At 33.7% G+C, this 23957-nt stretch overlaps 1 protein-coding gene across 1 annotated transcript in view; it reads right to left on the reverse strand.

Annotated features, from left to right (window-relative positions):
- The window catches only part of LOC138708185 (bifunctional arginine demethylase and lysyl-hydroxylase JMJD6-like), a 263691-nt gene that overhangs the window by 104766 nt on the left and 134968 nt on the right, over nucleotides 1-23957 (reverse strand). The window contains exons 3-5 of the mRNA XM_069838463.1: nucleotides 21491-21721; nucleotides 10845-10980; nucleotides 5696-5825 (exon numbers count right to left, since the gene is read on the reverse strand). Coding sequence (XP_069694564.1) covers nucleotides 5696-5825; nucleotides 10845-10980; nucleotides 21491-21721 — 497 coding nt within the window. The remainder of the gene's footprint in view (nucleotides 1-5695; nucleotides 5826-10844; nucleotides 10981-21490; nucleotides 21722-23957) is intronic.

The raw sequence follows: 23957 nt of genomic DNA on the forward strand, positions 1-23957 counted from the left end.
TGACTAAATAAATAAATAACTAAATAAATAAATAAGTAACTAACTAAATAAATAAATAAGTAACTAACTAAATCAATAACTAAAAAAATAAATAATAAATAAATACATAAGTAAATAAATAAATAAATACAAAAGTAAATAAATAAGTAAATAAAATAATAAATAAATAAGTAAATAAAATAAATAAACAAGTAAATAAAATAAATAAATAACTAAGTAAATAAATAAATAAATATTAGGAATTTTGAGATATGAACATACAAGTATATATAATATATAATCAATCAAATAGTAATATTATATATAAAAAATAACAAGAAAATAATGTTGGTATTGGTAAAGTGCAGTGTGTTTTGGTTTACAATTAAAAAATTTAAATTTCTCTCTTATGTATACAAGGGATGGAACTGTTAGTCAGTTGCAGTAAAATTTACGTACACTACAAGATGACCAGTAAAAATAAAATACAACATTTTACGTAAATCGATTGGTAAATATTGCAGTTATTAAATTCATCTAGTTAGATTTGCATTCCGAATAGAATAGTCTGCTGCGTGATCTCTGCATTGCAGAGCGCCGTGACGCAGCGGCAACTTCTCCTTCCTGTTAGTTGTGCGGGTCTGTATACATATATTTGAATGTCCTGGGAAGAGTATGGAGGTTACGAAGATCCTCCAGAATTATCTCCACATACTAATAATCAGGCAGTGGATTTTGGGTCCCGATACTGCATGTTAGATATACGTCAGTTGCAGGGAGGTCATGGAAGTCAATGCTACGCTCCCTCCGAAAGCAACTTTGTCTAATGTTGGGAGTTACGCAACCTTCGCCTATATCAGTGATGTCAACTGATGCCCATAGGAGCAAGCGCGCGCTTTAGAGCCCAGGAGAGCCTGAGCGCTTTACAGCGGAAAGGAAAGAGACAGACGAAAAAGGTAGTATATGACGCTTGGTCGAGCTATATACAGGGATGGCCAGCATTATTCAATGGATAAAGGGAAGAGAACTTATTAAAACTGTATCCATGTTAATTTTCAGATTTGTCTAAGAAGTGTAAGTGCATTATAAGAATGTAAGTTTTAATTTTAATGCTCATTCTTCACAAGTTTGCTTTTTTATTCAAAAGGAATATTTTCTTAACTTTTTTACAGAAAAGTGAAATTTTCAGATATGTTTGTTTAGTAGCCTTACAGGTACTAAAACAATGTTTTCGTAAATCTAATATATCATAAATACGTATTACTGAAGATAGTGTATTAAAATGTTTGAAAATATTCGCATGGAAAATGTTTGTAAGGAAATGAATTAACAAAGCAAATACTGTTACATCACAAACAAAAGATAATTATGTGCCTATGTGTTGGTAAAACGTCAGCTCTATAGCTTCAGCAGATTTCGAGATAATTTAATATTCTGATAACAGAAAGTTGCGCACCAATATCACCTAAAAGCATAATGCGATAAGAGTTTTATTATGTTATTAACGTTTAAAACACAACTGCAATATTAGGCTAAGAAATAGGTGTTAGTACTTTTGTTTTACAGACATTATAGAAAATAACGAACAAATAGAAGCCATATAAAAATAACGACATAAAATTTCACGTTCCGTTTGAAGTTTGTTTACCACCGTTTCCTTAATCCAACAGGCTGCTTATTCCTCCTAGCATACCTAGCGCTTAATGCCCGCGCACGACGTCAAGGTCAGAAAAATGCGCTTGCTTTGACATCACTGGCCTATATGTAAACATCCATCATCGTGACCTGTACTCTGAATTAGCTCGAGCACGTGTTCATTACCAGAATTTTGCTCATCTGCAAACCCAGGGAGCATTATTATTTTCGGAGTCATACAGCGCACAGGGTGCAATTTTCCCGATCTAGGTGGACGAAAATCAAATTTCGACTTGTTTAGTTAGGCATAGGTGAATATGAAGTCATGTTCTGTAACATTTGAAGAATGTGAGAAATAGCTTTTACTGTTTTATCAGCGGCAAGCTATATTTAGAACAATGAGTTCTTCCTAACACTTCTCGCTCCTGTTCAGCCGTAGACAGAGAAGCTTACTATATTATGCCGAAAAAGAGCCAATTGTTAGTGATTTATTGTGTTGTGATACGTGGAATCTGTTCAGATAGCTCAGTTCTTACTAATGTAACTTCAATTACAAGTTCGTAAAGTATTTTTCTTCTTACAGTAGGGTTTAAATATTACAATTGAAAAAAATTTAAGTTCTCCAAATTTAATGTGAATTTTACTACAGCTGATCACGTCCGGTTACAATAATTCTTTTACATTTAATACAGCATCACTTAGAGTGTTGAGTCCTCGTTTTAAAATTTGCGCGTTCTTGCGCATTTATCTGTAATTAATTGTTTTCTGTGGTGGGGCATACGGTATTTGTTCCACATTTGGCTTAACAGCAGAAAAGAATAATGGAATAAGGAAGTTTTTATCACTGTGTGAGTGTTTTAGGCCTGAAAAATTATTCACATGACATCGAATATCAGGTTAAAAATACACTGGAAAGTTTTTATCTAACCTTAACAAACGCAGTGAATCAGAACGCAAATCACTAGCTGGACAAGATTAATAACTTCTCTGTATTTTAACGGATTGTTATAAAACTTTGTACATGACTTACAGGTGACACATATCGTCGTTGTTACTACAATAACTCCTATGTGCAAAATATACAATTTTTCAGTAGGAGAAAAAACACATTTATTCATCCTATGGCAGCCGTACATAGGGGACTGTGAATTCTTACACTTTCGAAAGAAAGAAATATAATTACATATAGGAGATTTTATTATTTGTTGTATCACTATTTAAGTTATTTAATAGAGCAAAAATATGAAAATCGATAAATATGTCAAATAGTAGTTATTGCAGGAACAACGACAATATGTTTTGTGTACAAACTCTGATTACGTTTGTACAAGAAAAACTACCCCTTTATAGCGGGTGTATTTAGACAGAATTAATAACTTCTTCCTTATCTAAGAGATTTTTATGAAACATTACACGGAAGTTACAGGTGGTATATATTTTTGTGCAGAAACTTTATTTACGGTTCCATAAGATGAACTACCCCTTTATAAGAATGCATTTAAACAAAATTAGTAACTTCTTTCCTATCTAACAGAATTTTATAAAACTTTATACAGAAGTTAGAGGTGGAATATGTTTTGTCTACAAAGTGTGATTATGTTTTATAAGAGGAACTGCCCCTTTATATTGGTGCATTTAGACAAAATTAATAACGTCTCTCCTATATAATACATTTTTATGAAACTTTGTACAACAATTACGACTACAGGTAACATACAGATGTAATTAGAATTTGTACACAAAAAAATATATGCTACCTGTAACTCCTGTACAAAGTTTCATAAAATCTGTTATGTAGGAGAGTAGTTAATTTTGTGTCACTGCATCCCCTGTAAAGGGGTACTTCCTCTTATGGAACCGTAAGTACAGTTTGTACACAAAAAATATATTTTATACCTGTAACTTCCGTGCAACGTTTCATAAAAATCTATTAGATAGGAGAGAAGTTATTACTTTTTTCTAAAACCATCACCAATAAAGGGGTAGTTCCTCTTACACAAACGTAATCAGAGATTGTATACAAAAATATGTGCTATCTATAAGGTCTGTACAAAGTTTCATAACAATCCGTTAGAATGCTGAGAAGTTATTAATTTTGTCCAGCTAGATTTGCATTATTGCACATTGTGCAGGTCGCCATGCAAACGAAATATTTCATATCCTTGTGTTAAACGTGCTTTTAGTACAGTATTAAATTATGGTATATTTATTTACAAAATTCGACCATTATCATCATTATCATAATTATTTATCACTGCTTATAAATCTTATATAATATATCCAATCGCCTTCAGTCGAATCCTGCGAGCTATGACTTTCTGTTCTGGTCGAGTCTTTAAAAGGGGGGCCCATTAAATGGCGAAGTTATTTAATAGTTTTTGGCATGATTGACCAATGATTGGGTCTGATATAACAAGTTCTCTACAGTGCTTGTTCTTGAAGTTTGACGCACAAGTTTCTTTTTAAATATACTACAGTGATTATAACGGGCTACGTGAATCTCTTCACATAGCTTACTGAAACACTGACTCGTGCACACGTACGAAGGGATAAATCTTGAGAAATTATTTATCTGTGTACTTGGTACATATTTGAAAATCTTAGTCACTTGATAAAACATGGAAAATTTGTTTATAAGTGACTGATTAGTCCTTTTTGCTGTGTGTGACTGAAAATGAAGAGAATGGATCTACTAAAGAGTCAAGAAATATTTTAATCGATTTTAAGCATAATACTAGAGTCGTAGACAATTTTCTCATTTTAGTTTCACAACTTATTTTACGGACTAGTTTTCTGGATCGAGTCGCCAGCGAATAGGGATTATAAAGAATGGACACTTCGCGTCGGTACCTTTCATGTAGCCGGACTGATTTCAATGACCTTCAAGCCAGCTAGAGCGTGAGATTCTGCTTTCTCCCTAGAGTTGGCGCTGACATCACACCAGCTAGCATTCGACACAGCGGAAATATAACACATAATTAATACATCTAGGTACATTATGTACTCAAAATAAATTGGATCCATAAAATAATAAATCCGTCATTAACTGTAATGTCTAGACTCTAGAGTTCCTTTATAATGAGAGTTGAGACGTTGACCCCAACAACAATTAAAATATGTAATGATTTGATAGCAGTGAAAATGGAAAAACAAAAGTATTATTAGAAGTAAAACCATATACCTATATTATATTATATACAAATATTAAACGAATTTTATACATAATTTTATAATGTATTATATTATTTTATAATATAATTTATTATATCTGAAATATAAAAAAATATTATTACTACTAGTTTGTCATTGAGAAATAAGGAAAAGCTGTTAACTTGAATTTATTTGAAGCAAAGCGTTACTGGATTATGCAATAAGGTAGGCGATGTTTGGATCCTGTGTCTCAACTTTATACTCAATTATTATCTTAGCGTATGCTCGATTACACTAACCTCTAGCGCTTGAAAGTGGAACTAAACGCTGGTGCACAGAGAAAAAAAACACAGGAAAATTCGCTCAGTGTCCATTCTTTATAATCCCTATTCGCTGGAGTCGCTCTCAAAGTTTGTGCTTGTTCTTTCGAGTGTTTTTAGACTCAGCTGCTTTCAGGAATGAAATATATTTGTGTATGCATCTTCGCATTTATATCTTTCATATATTTATATCTTTTGCTTTGAATACATTTTTTGAAGTTTGATAACAAAATAATCGGAGAGTTTAACAGTCTCCTATATAGTAACAGAGTATTTTTAATTCCCTAACTTTGACAGAAAAAATCCGACAAAATATTTTCATTTGCTTTTTTACTGTAACCTTCTTCATTCGAACTTCGAACAGAGTTATGCGAAAACTTGAAAATGATGAAATAGAATAAATCCCTCGTTCAAATGAGTGGTAGCATCTGCGTATTCCTGTTGGCGTGCATAAATCACTGATTAGTAGGCCTGCATGAAGATAGCCTAATGAACAGAACAAATAAAGTCACGAAATCTTCGTCGAAAACTGGTGGTTCTTACCTTCATGTAATCATATTTACGTGCAGTTCACTAAGTAGGCCTATGTTTCACTTGATTTTGCTACTCACTGATTTCTCCGGGCTCGACGATTACTTCGAGGCGGCCGCACTGGTAGTAGCACTCAGGAGGAGGCTCCAGAGTCCACTTCTTGCGTCCCCTGAGCTGGGCTTGCCAAGACGGGTGTTCTACATTGTCCACCTGCAAGTCAAGCATTATTCAGTTGGCACAGGTTCGAATTGCAATGTTGCGGCAGAACAGTTCTGCTAAATGAGACCGACATATAAACTATCAAATTCAATTTTTCGGTTTCAACAAACATTCGGCGTTCTTTCAAAGTTGTTGAAGGTTGGGGTACGAAAGAAAACGTATATGAGCCCCATTTTTATAGTGTCCAGGTCACTTGAATTGTTGTTACTTCATGTGAAACAAAGTTATCCATTAGTTTTCAGCGTAATTCTCATAGACGACCAAACAATTTACATTACACTGCAAATAGACATTCCCATTGAAGTTTGAGGTATCGCGGTGCTCTTCTAGTAGTTCATAAGGAGGCAGTGGCGTTTTCAATCCGTAAACATAGGCATGTATCCTTAACATAATCTCTTAGGTTCGTTACCAAGAGTAATGAGAAATAGGTTATCCTTATATTAGATCCAAAAAATTGGCTGTTTGACATTGTGAAAATACTCAAATCTCGCAGCACAGTGAGCGCTTGAAAGTGGTCATTCATACAGACTATCCAAATTTGATGAGACAAAGTTATGCCGAAGGAGTACAAGAAGGAATACAGTATACTTATGAATACTAGAAGTAGTTCACCCTTGATGCTAGTATAATGCAGGCAATTATTGATGACTGAAATTAATTTATATTAAAATGAGCAGTCTCGTTTGTAGTTGAATAATGGTAGATGGCAGAACCAACTCATCGTTAACACCAGTCAACAAGGTTTTTTTAATACGAAATATACAAGCACACAATAACACACCCACAACATATACTTAATACACAATTACAGTTCAATATCCATACATCATAATACATGCCACACAAACAACCACTCCCACCCCTACAACAGACGAACGCAAACACCGGATCAAGATTAACTGGAACAGCAGTAGTTCGTAAGACACTGAAGATGACGCCACACCAGCGTCGAAACGGGGACCCGTCTTTCTAAGGTACATAATCGGTTTAAGTTATACTTTTAACGGTCCAACCTATATAGTTCCAACAATTTTTCTGTTATGGAAACTTATTGAAAAACGACGTTTTTTGTAGGAAAAAATAATTACTCCAGAATGTATGTACTTATGTCAATCAATTTTGGAATAAAGTTCGATATTGTTTCAAGTCATTCTTCCAAATTATAATAATCTATCACATCATGTCCATACTCACTGAAATTTTACCCATTTTCACTTTTTTTCAAGGAATATATCTAATCTTTCCACACTTGTAACAAAACTCCACAACTGTTTACTAAAAATGGAGGGAATAAGTTGATTGACAAGTTTTATCAACTCCCAATGATATGATGTAAATGGTAGTGACGGTCCCTCATCAATTTGCCGCGAATTTCAAACTCAAGAGAATTTTAGAAACTGACAACTTTTCCTAAATGAAAGGAAAAAAAAAAAATCTGGATTATAATGTGTGAACGAGCTGTCACAAATTTTAAAAATAAAAGTGATAATTGCACAAGAAACATTTCAGATATGTCTAACTCTATCCAAAAATTAATTGATCTAATTCCACTCATTCTGGAGTAATTAATTTTTTCCTGCAAAAATATAATTTTTCAATAAGTTTTCATAATAGAAAGTTATTACATAATCCACAGTTTGAAAGACAGAGAGGTTGGATTTAGCGTAAAGTGAAAACTTTTTTTTCACAGGTATTTGTTTCCTGTATAAAGATCGGGGAGTTTCACAGGAGAGTAAAGCCAGGAGTGAAACATGTCATAACTTTTGAAGAGGTGTCCTTAAACATTTGGCAGAAGTTGTAGATAAGTCAATGTAACAACGACAATTATTAATAATGTAATGTAGCTGAAATTTTTTAAAGCAGTAGCAGTAGTAGTAGATTTATTTCTACTGGCAGAGTTAAGGCCATAAAGCTTTCTCTTCCACTCAACCAGTATTAGAACAATAGCAATACAATAGCAGAAATACAGGAACAATATTCAATTAATAATAATAATAATAATAATAATAATAATAACAAAATGGAAACAAAGTAGGTATATATTATTTATTTTCAGCATTAAAGACTTGCGTTTTATGGTTTACTTTAATGCATGTATTCGGAAAAATTTATTTAATCGACAAGCAATATTCTTCGAAAAACTTTGAGATATGTGTCCCCGATTGTACACCACTAGCTTAAGTTAATGAAATAAAATTAATATATTGCAGACCCATACGTATAATTTGTGGTCATAGTGGATTTTAAACCAGAATAATTAAATAAATAGCTGTATGCGTGTATACGCATGTATAATTATATCACCCTATGTACAAATAAGTACTTGAATATGGCAGCCACTACATAACAATTATTAAAATATGAAAAGTGGAACCCAAGAATCGAACTCAGTCCGCGAAACTGGAGTCCAGTACTAAACCATGGATCACAGGGACGGGTTCTTTGCTCCATTCTGGAAATAGTGTATATTGTGGAGTACAAATTTGAACCAGATAGTTTTCGTCGTGTGAACCGACCGCCAAAACTTACAAGTCAAAGCTAAAGACTCGTACAGTAAATGCCGTTTTTGGTGTGATCCGCTGTACATGTATTTAGGGCTACATCAGCCGTGGCGAAAATGTCATAGTGCGTCGAGCCACTGTGTAACCTGCAACGTGCATAGCACCTATGGAGGGAGGCGGACACCCGAAGGGGAAGTGAAGGAACTGTCTGACTTATTAACGGTTTTTCATTTTCCTTACGTCAAGCACTTAAATACAATTTTATACAGTACAAGGTTACAAACTAATTTTTAGTACGTGTAACGAAGAAAGAAATGAACATTGAAACATAGGACGCATTATCACAACCTAAAATTAACTGTCTTCAGAATGTCTCTGCGACAGAGTTTCAAAATCAGGAATTATGTCACTTACTGCCAGTAGTAGTTGATCACGAAGATATTTGTCTGTCAGTCGTGATCTAAATTTGGTTTATACTATTTTCATTGTTGAAAATAATTTTTCACAAACGTGAGTTGTAGCGAACATGGCTTTAAAAGAGAAAGCGAAAGAACGAAGCTTCGGATATTTATTTTTTTGGCAAAGATTTGAAAAGTTCAACATTTGTCAAGTCCTTACATCTAGCTTTCATTTAACATCACATTGTAAATCTGTGAATTTAAATTGAAGATCTAACCGCATTATTCGTACATCTGCTGAAAAAGGATCGACGTACAAAGATAATAATAATAAAAATAATAATAATAATAATAATAATAATAATAATAATAATAATAATAATAATAATAATAATAATAACACTTAACCTTTTAATGTTTCATGAGTAACCTGTAGTATAATGCCGTTTTATGTTATACAACAGTTTTCCTCGTAATACTTGTGAACAAATCATACATTTAATATTCTCATCACATTGGCAGCAAAAAAAAAAAAAAAATACATCCTCCCATCCTACTTGAAAATTTCGTTTTTGTAGATGTACTGTACATATATTTGAGAGACATTGCGACGATACGCCACTCGCAGATCAGAGATAAATACAAATGGAATGAAGTTTGACTCCAGTGAGTGAGAGGATGGGGGTTGTGGGAGGTAGAAAGCAAGAAAAATGCACGGCTATCATTGCGAGCCACAATGTGTTCGTGAGTCACATTTTCGCCACGGCTGATTTACGTAAAAGTTGAAGTTCTGATGTTAAGAATATTGAGCTAACATTCGCTTCATCGCAATCCTACAGCACGCTAGTCAATGTTTACTTCAAGATTTCAATGCATGTTGGTGGAGTCACCATCTGCTGTTGCAACTGACATTTGGTATGCAAGAATGAACGGTGTTGTGGTTTCTACACAGTTACGTCAAGTTGCTCTGTGCATATAATGAAAGAGTGGAGATGCGAATGGCACGGGCTAATTAAAAATCTGTCGATCTGGTGTGTCGCAGGGATTGTGAGTTTGAGTGTGAGTGTGGAAGGAGTGAAGCGGGACGGCGCGGCGGTCGGTGCCAGACCGCAGAGGATGGTCGGAGGTGGCAGGGACTTCCTGCAGAGAGCGGGGATAATTAATCTAGTGTCCAGACGAGGAGTAGCGAAAATTTTCGAGCTCACTCTGCGTTGACAGCGCAATAGTTGGCGTTGCTTTGAGGTCTCGGACATTGAGAAGAATTTTTTCTTTGCCCCTGACGTGCGCTGTCACGCTCTTTTTCTTCCAGTTTTAGAAACATTTTTGTTGAAATACTTTATTTCACATCGCAGGTATTCACTGAAGATGAAGTAGTACAGCGTTGAACATTATTGCTAAACATAATCACAAGAAACTTATGAATGATCGTTTGCGTTTGTAAATTTAATAATCTGATTGGCTATGTATTGTATACTTTTAGTAGACCCATCGATGTAGCTCAGCCGGCAGACTAGCTGGGCTGCTGATCCGGAGCTGTGTTCGGGTTTGGGTTGGATCCCCCTTTGGTCTTTGGTTTCTTCCGAGGTTTTCCACAGCCGTGGGACTGAAGCCGGATGGTCTATGGCGAGTCCTCGGCATCAACCCCTTTGATTTGGTTACCCCTCCTTTGATTTGATTACCTGGTTGGGTTTTTCCGAGGTTTTCCCCAACCAAAAGGCAAATGCCGGGTAATATTTTTGCGAATCCTCGGACCTCACCTCATCTCACTACATCTCGCCAAAATATTGTAAAAAATTGCACAACATTGTAAAAATTGTAGAAAATTACTAAATTGTAAAACTGTAAAAATTTGTAAAAATTGTAATTGTAATATTGTAAAATTTTGACTTGTTCCACATCTTAAAGCTTCATTGTTCATGTAAGATCTATGGAATAATATAAATGAATGAATGAATGAACGAATAAATGAATGAAACACAATACAAGCACAAGAACACAACAAATACATCACACTGAGACATGAAAATAAAAACCCATACAAGATTGCATCTTCATTTATAAAATATGTACATATGTTTTACATACAATGGTAGTTTTTAATGTATACTCACATGCATGTGTGCACCGTATCCAGGGCTGCCCATGAAGATCCAGTCTACCTTCTTGTTCTCTGCCGTTGAGGGCAGGAAGTAAGGACGACCGTAGTGCTGGCGAAATATCCTGGCTGCGCGGTCGTCACAATTGCTCCTGCAACAAGACGCAGTATGGTGTAGTGTCCTGCAAGTACATCATCATATTTTGTACCTCCTTACGTCGAAGCGTAATATACTTTAATTTCCTTTAAATGTAAATTAGAAAAATATCTTATGATGAGTTGCTAGATCTAACGCGTTGCAAATATTTAATGGAATGTGTTAAACTGTATTTATTTTTTTGTTTCTTATTTTTATTGTGTAATCATGTAAATCGTGTTTATTTATCACTTAACACCAATATGTATCCCACTGTGTTGTTTTTTTATTATTAATCTATTTTTTGTGTACATTTTATTCAATTGTCGGTTTCTGGTTTAATTATGTGAATCCTACTTACTTGTAATCTAATACTAATATGTATACTAATGTGTTTATTTTTATTTTTACTGTGTACATTTTTTATTGAATTATCGGCTTCTGTTTTTATGTGATTGGTATTTGATTCTAACAATATTAATATGCATTCCACTATGTTTATTTTTATTGTACGAGGTAAATTTTTATGTAACTACCTCTTTTGATCTCATTATGTACCTAAATTGTATCAGTATGTAATTATTTAATTCCAATCCAGTTGTATGTTCAACTATGTAAGCAAGTTTTAATCCTGGTTGAGTGTAAGAGAAGGCCTTACGGCCTTAACTCTGCCAGATTAAATAAAGCCATTATTATTATTATTATTATTATTATTATTATTAGGCCTATTATTATTATTATTATTATTATTATTTTTATTTTGACATTGATATATTGAGATGTAATAAAGAATATTTTTCACCATGAAAATGAACCATTACCGAACTCACAATATGTATTCATTTTTGTAGGCCTTATTAATTTTACTTGAAGAAGATATTACAGGAATAAAATTTTCGAATATTCTACATGTCTGTACTTTAACTAGATAATCGAAAGCAACGAAATTAAATATACATTTTTCAAGACACATAAGTTGTTTCAAATTGTGTTACTTTATTATATTATCTTATTACAATATACTCCATTCTAAAATTTGTATCTAGTAAATTAGAAATACTAAATACTGTATTTCACCAATTACACATATTTATCACTTAATGTACCACAGATATGTATTTAAAGAGTACAAAGCGGTGATATCAACAGTCTTTCCAAATGCTGCTTGTTTAAAATAAAATTACAGGAGTCCATTATTATTAAATCGTATAAAAAATCGATAAGGTTGTTAGATTAGATTACAAAGCTCGAGTTCCCGTAATGTTTTTTCTCTACCTATTTCATCGGGGCGCAACTATGCCATGTCCCTTTTCTCTACCTGATGGGAACGGGGCGCAACTATGCCAGTACCGTATATATTTCCTAAGTTTTGTAACTAAATATTAAAAGCCAAATGTTTATCAACTTAAAAAATTTAATTTCACTGTTCACGTATGTACCACCCCTGATAAAAATATGAACACAGTATTACATAAGTAAGCTTATAAATATGAAACAGTGCTGTAGATCGCTTACATTTCTCATTTCTAACCGCGCTTCTTCATAATAGGATTAACACTTTTTGCATTTATACGTAAAACTCACATAAGGTAGTCATCTCTCAGTTCGTTGTTTAGTTTCTTGTAGTTTTGCTACCTTCTTCTGTGTTTATGTTTTTCCATTTTCTCTTTTCCTAAAGCTTCTCTCCAACATTTTACCTGTGACCTAAGATTTCTTAATTCTCACACCTTCTGGTATCCTATTATTCCTTCTGCTGTTGTTCTTCTTTCCTCTTCGTTCTTCAGTTTTTACATGTTAAATTTCTTCGTCACCTATCTTCCACATGTTACCAATATTTCTTTGATTTATTTTATACATCTGACCGTAATAGGGTTTGTCCTTAGACATAGAATACTAAAATAATAATGTCATACAATGTGTTTATTGAGTTAGAAAAATAAAAGATAAAACATTGACAGGACATATAAATACAGCAATTTCTTAATAATAACAGTGTATGTTTCCATATAAGCGATTTCTTAGTATCTCCACAGAATACTTGATTATACATGCCACTATCTATGTCTCTAGAGATTTCTCAAATTTATATTTTCATTTCCATTGAACAACAAATTTTGTTGTGACACCTCTAGCACCAAAGAGGTGACCTGTAACTTAAATTTGATTAATATAATATCTTAATAACTTATTCTGGAAATAAGGAATGGTTGACTCACAGCTATTTTGTTTTTCAATATTAAATTGCTCTGGTTGTGTGTTAGAAGATTCGAAGAGGAAGGTCGTATGAATTTTTTCGGCTTCATTTTTTCCCCGATAACGCATAATATAATATAAATACGGCAGTTGCTGTCGTCTGCGATACGATGAACTTCTTAGTGGACTTTGAGTTTTTTCTTTTGAATAAAATATGCTTATATGAATTGTGGTATTTCTCGCTAAATAATTTTTATCTCTATGTCTATTATCAATCAAATATAGAGTTTACAAAAATATAGGCGAATTACACGCATTTTAAATTGACTCACATGCATCTACAACAGTTGTGCCGCTAATTTCGAAACGCATGTTTCCCCTAGATTTCTACACATGCGCAGTGAGAAACGTTAAAACAAAGTCAATGAAAAGTTAACAGGATTTTGTTGATAAATAACACAACAGTGTGGAATAACTATGTGTATAACGTTATTTCTAATAACATGACGGCGCAGAACGATTTTAATTTTGGACAGAACATCAGCACTCCATGTTAGTCTAGGACAGGTTTGCAGAAGTTGGCGCCAATTGTGGCGTTACGTCACTCATCGGAATACGTCACTCATCCCTTCCTTCCACTCCCACGTCATTGACTTGGTAGGGGAGAGGATTTGTATTCGGTGTCTGTGTTATGCGATTGCGTACGGGACACAAATACGTCATTCAACGCCGGTGGACTATGGACGGGAACCAACGCTTTCCACCCCTCTCTGGCCAGTTCTGGACCTAGGTGATATTACAATAGCGTCTTCTGGTACGAACAAAATTAATTTAATATGCCTATACTGCACGAAACCGCTGTCCACAAACACACAGAGAGACGGCAAGCGTGTCGAAAACTACTTTTTTGGTAGTCTCATAGATACGAGTTTTGAAGATGTGCATGCGCGAAAGTCTCAAAATTGATTTTTTGTTTCATCAGAATAATATATACTCTAATATGTAAGTAAAACAACAATCAGTTTTGCTATGTAGGCTATTTGGAACACAGCTGAAACACGGTGAACTATTTTTTTTTCCATAGATAATATAAATGAAAAGCAAAGCGTAACGTAGGTAAATAAAAAAGTTTAGATGATTTGAAAACAGTTTTAGTAACATTAGGCCTAATTGTGAAAGTAGAAGACGATGAATGAAGTAGGAACAAATGTTGAAAATAAATTACAGTAGTTGTGGTGAATTAATGCATACTATTCACCAATTTGCTTTACATATTGTTGAAAGTCGTGAGGCGTAAGCATTCAGTTCTTCATATGACTGGGTAGGTGATGTTTTGAGAACACCCGTTGGAAGTGGGCAGCAAACCAATCAGGCGGAGCTCAGTGAGCCAGGTTCACCGCACTGAAACAGTCTATAATGACGGCACTGCGATCGGCACCTGAGTCCCACAGCTAGACGACAAAATCTATATAACGCAATTCCGAGCTGCTGATAATCCACTGCAAGAGAATCTAATAAGCAGTGAACCAAGACTACATCGCTAAATGTAAGATTGCTTCGAGTTCTTCGCTACTTCCACGTCCAGGGGCCTAGATACTAGTGACAAGTGACAATTCGCTAATATGTGTAATGACAGGTTATAGTAATTTCTGTTGCATAACATAATTTTACTAATTTTTCGTGACTACCACTTTTTTAGAAAAATTCACAAACTCTGTTTTAAAATATTGCGAAAAAAATCAGTGTTATAACACTAAAACCAGTTTTAAGCCTCATTTAATTGTGCATTGGTTTAATTATGAAAGAAGAAAGAAAATCGTGGTCTATGATGCACAAAAAAGTACTCAATTGTTGTAAAATTGGCGCAAAACTATTTTCTGGTTATGTTTCTTGATAAATTAAGAGCGGAAAGAATAATACATCATTTAGGCAGTTTTCTCCTAATTGACGAAGAAAGTAAAATCAAATCTGGCTATGATTTACCAGGTTATAAAAAGTTTGTCAAAACGAATAAATATAATAAATGCGATAGTTTAGTTGTCTACTGCAAAAATAATATTGATGTCACAATAGTACATGTAGATATCCCACAATGTAATTCTATTCATCTTAATTTTATATGTAATAATACTCCATTCTCCATTGTGGCGATATATAGATCCCCAAACAATTGTATAAATGAATTTTTAGACAACTTTGAACTATTTTTGTTTAATTCTAAAGACACAAGCAATCAAATCATTGTTGGAGACATTAACATACAAATTCTAGAAGACAAATTAGACAGTACTGGCAATAGGTACATGAATATCTTACACGAATATGGTTTTGTCAAATTTTTACACTCTATCACTCGGCCTGATTCTAAGTCTTGCCTTGATCACATATTTTTTAAAACAAAGAGTAACTGGAAATTTGTACCTGCTGTTTTGTGTAGTGCTATTACCGACCACTATGCAGTTATTGCATTATTCGAAATTGGAATTAAAAACTCTAATACATCTCAGTATCCTCTCCATATAAAAAGAAACATAAATTACAATAAGCTAATTTCGCTTATAGAAAAAGAAAATTGGGATTCCGTGCTTAACTGTGAAAATGCTGAATTGTGCTTTCAAGTATTCCAAAATTTAATATCTAATTATATAGACATAAGCACAGATGTATCTTACTTTAAAGTATCTTCTAAATTAAGAAAAATAAAACCCTGGATCATCACAGGTATCATTAAGTCAATCCGTATAAGAGACAAATTAGCCAGAAATATTAGAAAAGAACCTGATAATATAAATCTAATAAATTATTACAAAAAATACAGAAATACTTTAACTCTTATTATAAGAAACATGAAAACTCAGTATTATCAATCTCAATTTCAGAAGTATCGAAATAATCCTAGGAAATTTTGGCAAACTATTAATGAAGCCACAGACGTAAATGTGAACCAAAATAGTATCATATCAGAGATTTTAAATGAAGAGGGAGAAATATTTAAAAACAAAAAAGACATAGCTAATGAATTTAATAAATATTTCTCAAAAGTAGGACATAGCATTGCATCGAACATCAACAAATCGGCATTTAACACGAAAAATTATTGCAGTGGCCATAATAAGCACGCATCTTCCTCCATGTTTTTATCACCAGTAACCGAAGAAGAAATTTATAATATTGTTAAATCCTTAAAAAATAATGTCTCACCGGGAATCGACAAAATTACAAATAACACATTAAAGATTATCATTAAACATATATTAAAACCGCTTGTTTATGTATTCAATCTATGTCTCACCCAAGGAGTTTTCCCAGAATCTCTGAAAAATGCTGTAGTTGTACCGGTCCATAAGTCAGGGGAAAGAAAAAGTCTGAATAACTATAGACCTATATCCTTGCTCTCTAGCTTCTCAAAGATATTAGAAAAATGTTTAAAAAACAGATTAGTAAATTACTTAGAGAAAAATGAAATTCTCTCCAAACATCAGTATGGCTTCAGAAATAAATTATCTACGGATGACGCAATTATTGAAGTCACTGGTAAAATTATGCAGGAGTTGGATAACGGTTCTAAATGTTTAGGGATTTTCTTAGATTTAAGGAAAGCTTTTGACACGGTGAACCATCGTTTACTTCTGGACAAATTATTTGATATAGGAGTCAGGGGTATTGCGCATAAGTTATTTCAATCATACTTAAACAAAAGAACTCAGGTAACCAAAATTGATGATAATATCAGTGAAAATGTAAATATTGATATAGGTGTCCCTCAGGGAACAATTTTAGGTCCTATTCTATTTTTAATATATATTAATGATTTATTAAACATTGATTTGAAAGTACATAATGGCTCCTGTTATTCTTACGCTGATGATACGGTGGTGATTTTCAGTGGTTTAACTTGGGAGGACACTTATAAACATGCCAATGTAGGTATAAATTTTATCAAAAACTGGCTTGATGCAAATTTGCTATCTCTAAATATAACTAAAACTACTTTGGTGCCATTTTCTTTAACAGTCTCTGGATTGAACAAATTGAAATCACTTTCTCATTTAAAATTAATAATCCACAACTCATTTTGTAAACTCTCTACAACCTGTAAATGCCCTTGCCTGAAAGAATCTGTAGATGTGAAATACCTGGGAATTATTGTTGATCAGCACTTGAAATGGGATAGACAAATCACCTTTTTATGTAACAGAATACGTAAAACAATTTACAAATTTGTAAACCTTCGCCATTACTTGCCTACTCACGTATTACGTTTGGTTTATTTGGCTCTAGTCGAATCTGTTATCCAATATGGTATAATTGGATGGGGAGGCATTACAAAAACTGCTCTTTTTCCTCTAATTATGTTGCAAAAACGTATAATCAAAATTTGTTTGAAAAGGCGACTGGATTATCCAACAAATTTGATCCATTCTGAATTGAATGTTTTTAGAATTGACCAAATTTATGAATACTCTTTAATGAAATTCTATCATAAAAATAGAACGAAATTTGTAGCTCAGCCACATGCTCATAATACGAGACGAAATGAAATTCTTAAATTAGTTGAACCTAAATATTTCACATCTGCTGCTTTACTACACAGTACAAATTATGGTCCACGGCTATATAATTCGATAATAAAATTTCATCCAGAATTGACTACTTTAAGCAATGAAATTTTCAGATCCAGAATTAAAAAATTTATATGACAGACTTCCCTGTATATATATTATGTACCATGTATTGTAAAACAAGTTTATTTCTATCCTAAGTGTATTTTTCTATTTTATCTTGGTTACTATGTCAACATGACCTGCACTAATTATACTACTAATAATAATTTAATATTAATCCATCAATCTAAACATCGTCTCTTTTTTCACTCAGTTATTATTAGTATTATTATTTACTAATTTTATTACAATCTTTATGTGAGCTTTTTTCTTAAGTATTTTGTCTACAAAGTATGTGTATCTATGTAACGGAACTGTCCCCGAACACGAGCTTTGCTCTTTCGGGGTATTTTAATGTAACGTTTTTATGTATATGTTATTATTAAATAAATAAATAAATAAATACTTTAATAATAATAAAGTAAATCGACACGTATGCTTAATCAAATGCCCGGCTACTACCGAACAAGGATTTGAAATATGCGCGAGAGACAATTTGGAAGGAGCAGTTGTCGGTTGTGTAAGATTTGTTGTTGATGAAAACATGGCCAGTCGTGAGTAGTTTCATTAGTCTGTGAAATTAAATGAAATGAATGCTCGAACTATGGCGACCGAAATAGACTAATTTCTCGAAATTAAGGTTGCGATCCAAACAAGTGCGTCGGACAGGATTACGAAGGACGTTCAACCACGTCAGGAAATATTAGTGGTGTTCAGAAGATCTGGCTAAGTAAGTATAAAAAGCCTTATTTCATTGTACCAGTCACGAACTAAATTTGGTTTTGAAAGATTTAAACCGTTTACCAAAAATCCGAAACAATATTGCCACAGTAAAGGATGCGGTAAATCAGGGATGTCAAAACGCCTGCACCTTGTGCACTCGAGAACCAGTACAACATTTCCTTAAGAGCGATGATTGTACTTTATCTTGCTAAAAAATGAACCTTGTTGAATTTGCATTCCTTTTGGTATGGGCACGTAATACAAATGAGTCCACTGCAAGAATGATGGATGTCAATTTCTTGTCGAAAATGAACCAAGATGTCAATGCATAGCTTAAGACATATAAAATGTACATAGAGAGTTACATGGCATTAACACTGATAGTCATTGTCCAGTAATAATCGGAAAATCACAGTTAAGCTTTGAGCGCTAAGCATTTCAAACTTTCAATTGCATCTCCTGCAAAATGTATTCCAAATGACATCCATCATTCTTGCAGTGGACTCTTCAAATGTGTATAGGCGTTTTGACATCTCTGCGGTAAGTGATTTCCCAAGATTTACTCTCCCTTTTAGATCCGTTTGTGACGCGTAGATGAAGTCTGTAGCACGGTTTTAAAAATATAGAATTAAAATGAGTATACTACTAATATATAGTAGGCCCTACTTTAATATTGATATCATTTTAAATGCCGAACTTCACAAATAGAAAATATTTCAAATAATAACAATATACATATTATAAATACTGTATTTATATATTTAAACCGTTCAATTTATACATGAAATCAAATGTCTCAATTTAGGCATAAGCTTCTTCATAAGTGAAGCTATATTAGATATTATATGTGTAATAAAATGAGACTGTTTGAATAAAAACTTACGGACGCAAGGATCAGTGACATTCGAGTGCGCTTAAAATTTAGTCCCACGAGATCTCTGGAAGCGGAGAGTAAATAACCTAATATCACAGTCTAGTATATACAGTCGCGAAGCTCAATACGTAGTAAATATGCAAACATTAGATAGTTGCTCACTACTAGGATCGCTAATATCGCCTCATTACAGGCAATGCAAAATAGTACCGTCACAGTCTATTGTTTCTAGCACCCTCAAAACTCAAGCTTCGTTCATTAATATAATTTGTTACCCTTTATTCCATTTATTTAGTAATTTTAATACAATATTCTGTACGGGACGACAAACTACATTTTTCACTGGATCTTCATATATTTACGAAAATAGATTGTTGTAAATGAAAAACTATTTATTATATGAATAGCAATCAGACTTTCTTTTACGTCGTTAGTTGGTAATTTTGCCGTCTAATAACCTATGTAAATTTACTTTACTCTGTCTAAATTTACTCTCAAGAAGGTCACAATACTGTCATCAGACATTTTAACCTTCACATATTTTGTGTTTCTTTATAATGTTGAGAATGGCATTACCGATCAACTCTTATTCAGACGTCATGAATCAAATTAATGAAGTAATGTGTACCCAACAAGTAACTGAATTTGCTTTTTTCGAGTTAACTTAATTGAACATAAAAGGCAATCGGTTTAATCCATAAATTGAGACATTTGATTCCCTCTATTAATTTCACGGTTTAAATGGATAAATATTTATTTACGCAATTTCATTATTTATACTATTTCCTATTTATGAAGATCGGCATTTGAAGTGAAACCAATATTAAAGTATATTAGTCGTGTATTCATTTTACTTTTACATTAAAAAAACCGTACTACAGTGTTCTCCAACGCGTCACAAATGGATCTGAAAGGGACAGTAAAGGCCCATTCAAAATGAAAATTAAACATAACCGTAACATAAATACAGAAGTTTGCGTCCAGGGTACCAAATGGGATCATTCAAAATGATTCACATAAGCATTGACATAAACATTACCGTAAGACGTTAACATGAAAGTTTGCAAACTTCAAACTTTCATGCTTATGCTTACGTGATTTGCAAACAGAACACAATCGTGGAGCGCTGAAGTATACGACAGAATATGAGGAAATGGCGTCGTTGTTATGTTTCCATAGTTACCAAGTATGTTTGCTGTTATGTTTATGTTCCCATCGTGAATGATGGTATGACTTTTTGATTTTACCGTAACGTTTAATTTTCATTGTGAATGAGCCTTAAGAATTAAAAATGACAATATATACTATATTTTGTTTACGTGGTTTCTTACGAGTTAGAGTGAGTTTAAGACATTGTACCGGTAAACCTTTAGCAACAGGTGCTCTTCAGTTCCTGTTTCACTTGCGTTAATGCAACTGCGTTTGTCGTAGTTGAAATGGCAATCAATTTTAAGTGTTTTTTTCTTTTCAGATTTTCTTTCAGTGAACATAAGCCTATACACCGTAATTTTCTGGCACATTTTGATAAATGTTTGGGAGAATTTCTCTATGCTTCTTTCAGCCTCTATTTTGCAATTTCAACCGGCACCAAGTATCCAAGAAGAGATAGGCCTCTGGTTTCCAATTTTTAAATGACCTTGTCCTGCCCTCTATAGGTATTCGATGGAACCTAGGAGCCGGCTATCATCTATCAGTAGTCGTTCTTTTCTGAACTATGCACAAGCAGTTTCTTTTCTTCTTCTTGGGGGCTGACTCAAAAAAGCACATATACAAACATGAGTCACGAATACCTTGTTGACCGTGCTTCTTACTTCAAACAACTTTTTAAAGCTTCATGGTAAAAATGTGTGGAAAAGCGTGAAAAAAAATATTAAAATAGGCAATTATATGAAATATTAAATTACATTAAGTATTTTTCATCAATAATGGTTGAAATATGCACAAAATGCAAAATAAAATTGGTCTTATTCGTTCATTCTTTGTCAGAAACGCGAAGATATGAGCAATTCCTAAATATGACGTAGCCTATAATTTCCATGCAAATCCTCTGCCTACATTATGAAGCAACTTACCATCCGATGTACCAAGGACGGGTGCCGTCTTGCAGTCTCGCACGCTCTTCGCTCATGTTGAACACCTGGTGAAGCTGCGTGAATTCTGTTTCGTAAGGGAAGAATTGGCAGCCCAACTGCTCCAGGCTCTGCTCGTACACTCCCTTGAAGAACTGGAAGTTGAAGACATGCTGGGCCGTCCAGTTCTGCATGGCATCCGTCACCACCACCGGCCTGCCGCTGTATGCATACCTGCGCATATTAAGCATCATATCTCAATAAAACAGATTATTTAAACCACCAAGTAAGCATATTCATTACACTTTCATTTCTCTCTGTCATGTGTTCAAAAATATCATTAATTCCACTATGCTTAAATCGGCGTCCTTTTCCAGTTTGAATCTCGCTAGAAATTCTTCATCGTCATATTGATTTGACAGATAAGGTATGTGCCTTATTCCTCTTTGTTTCCGCGTTCCAAAAAGTATATTACATGTACAGTAAATCATCATCACTATCAGAAAATTCATGGCTAATACTGCTGCCATTTTGTAATTTATTCTCTAGATACGAATTTAACAGCGTCTGAAAGCATGGAATAACTTATTCGGAAGATATCCTCCGGATAATGCACTATTCTGAGTTTGTACTAACATTTCTCGCGTGACCAAGGATTTAATTTTAACAGGATTTCATTCAGTATTCGTACAAGTGGGCCTTATTTCACTAATCATCGTAATGCTGTGACTCTGCCAACGTTGCCAACCGAGTTTCTGAAAAAGTAGTTAAGCAGCAGTGAAAATTAGCTGAATTACTATTACAGTAGCGTGCAAATAATCCAAATAAAACAATTTTCATCGTTTTCTTTGACTGTTATTCAGCAAACTGCGCATTTCTGCTAACTGAATTCCGTAATATAGCAAACATTCATCCTTGAAGGTTTGAAATTTATATTTGTTACAAAGTTTTCACTATTCCCACTGATTTCCGTACCATTTCGCCCTTCAAAATAATTTTATTTATGATGAAGGTTTATTGATGTATTGTTGTGTTCGTTCTGACGTATTCACAAATTGATACAATTCCGCGAAAACGACATAAAATAGTAATACTAGCGAGCACAATGACACAAAGACAAATTTCTGCAGAATGTGGTGTCGGCTTCCATTCTGAATCCATACCGAAACTGGATCCATCATGCCCCAGAGAAAAGGAAGACTTCATCCAATGATGATCGCTTGCTTATTACGAAAAGTGAAATGAATCCTAAGCTATCTACTGTCCACTTAAGGGGGCAGGTACACATTTGTCGTGCAAAAATTTAGTGAAATTAATTTTTTTATATCTCAGCTACTATAAAAGCCAAATGAACAAAATTTGTCATGCTTAATATACATACATTATAGTTTATAAAACACTATTCAGGATATTAAAATAGCTATTAGTTAGATGCAAAATAATATCAAATTTGCTCATTTTTTGCAACTGTAAAGCATTTAAATAATAAAATCTACAATTAATTCAATATCTGCACGATCCTTTCACAGAAATATTATAAAGACTTACACAAACAACACAGTATAGAATCTTTCACCTATTCTTTCAAGAAATATTTCTTTCTTAATCGTTACTCTCAATATATTAAATTTTCTAAAAATTGTTATTAATAAAACTATTTATATTATTTTTACAGGTAAATATAAGCTATTCTAATATTCTGAATAGTGTTTTATAAATTATAATGTATGTATATTAAACATGAAAAGTTTTGTTCATTTAGCTCTTATACTAGCTGAGGTATAAAAAAATGAATTTCACTAATTTTTTGCAGGGCAATGATACAGTGCGTTCGCTTCCCCCTGCGGCCGGGCGATGAACAGTAAGCACGCGGAGCAGCAATAATATAGCCTACCAACGTGCTGCCACCCGTGCTTCAGAATCACTCAACTGCTGGCCATCATTTTGCAGTCAACTGACCTAATTGCGTTCTGTTTCAACAATCAGATTGCTTTACTGAAGCGCTTTAAAAAACGCCTCAAGGCCACGCGTGTAGAAGAACTTCAGCGTGTGAATGGAAATTTGATCAGAAGATGTCAAGAATGCATCAATGCAGATGGACACCACTTTCAGCATCTTTTGTAACAAGGTTAATACTAAAGTGATAAACAATAAATGAGTAGGATGAGCTTGAGGATTGATACACGTCGCTAACAAATGCTCCGCGCTTGCTGGCCGGCCGCAGGGGGAAGCGAACGCACTGTATATCTCCCCCCTTAACAGCTTCAACTTGGATAGGTATTCATGTTACAACAGTACGTCGTGGAATTTTGGGAGTTGGACGAAAGGTTCGTAAGTCATTACAGAACCAGCTGCTGACTCTTGATATGTGTGAAAAGGCCCACAAACGTTATATTTGAATTCTTGTAGTTTAAGATGTTCTGCATGGCTTCTTCGGATTAATTTGTATGCTACTGTATCAATAGAGAAA

This window comes from Periplaneta americana, chromosome 10 (genome assembly GCF_040183065.1).
Source record: "Periplaneta americana isolate PAMFEO1 chromosome 10, P.americana_PAMFEO1_priV1, whole genome shotgun sequence".
Classification (NCBI taxonomy): Eukaryota; Metazoa; Arthropoda; class Insecta; order Blattodea; family Blattidae; genus Periplaneta; species Periplaneta americana.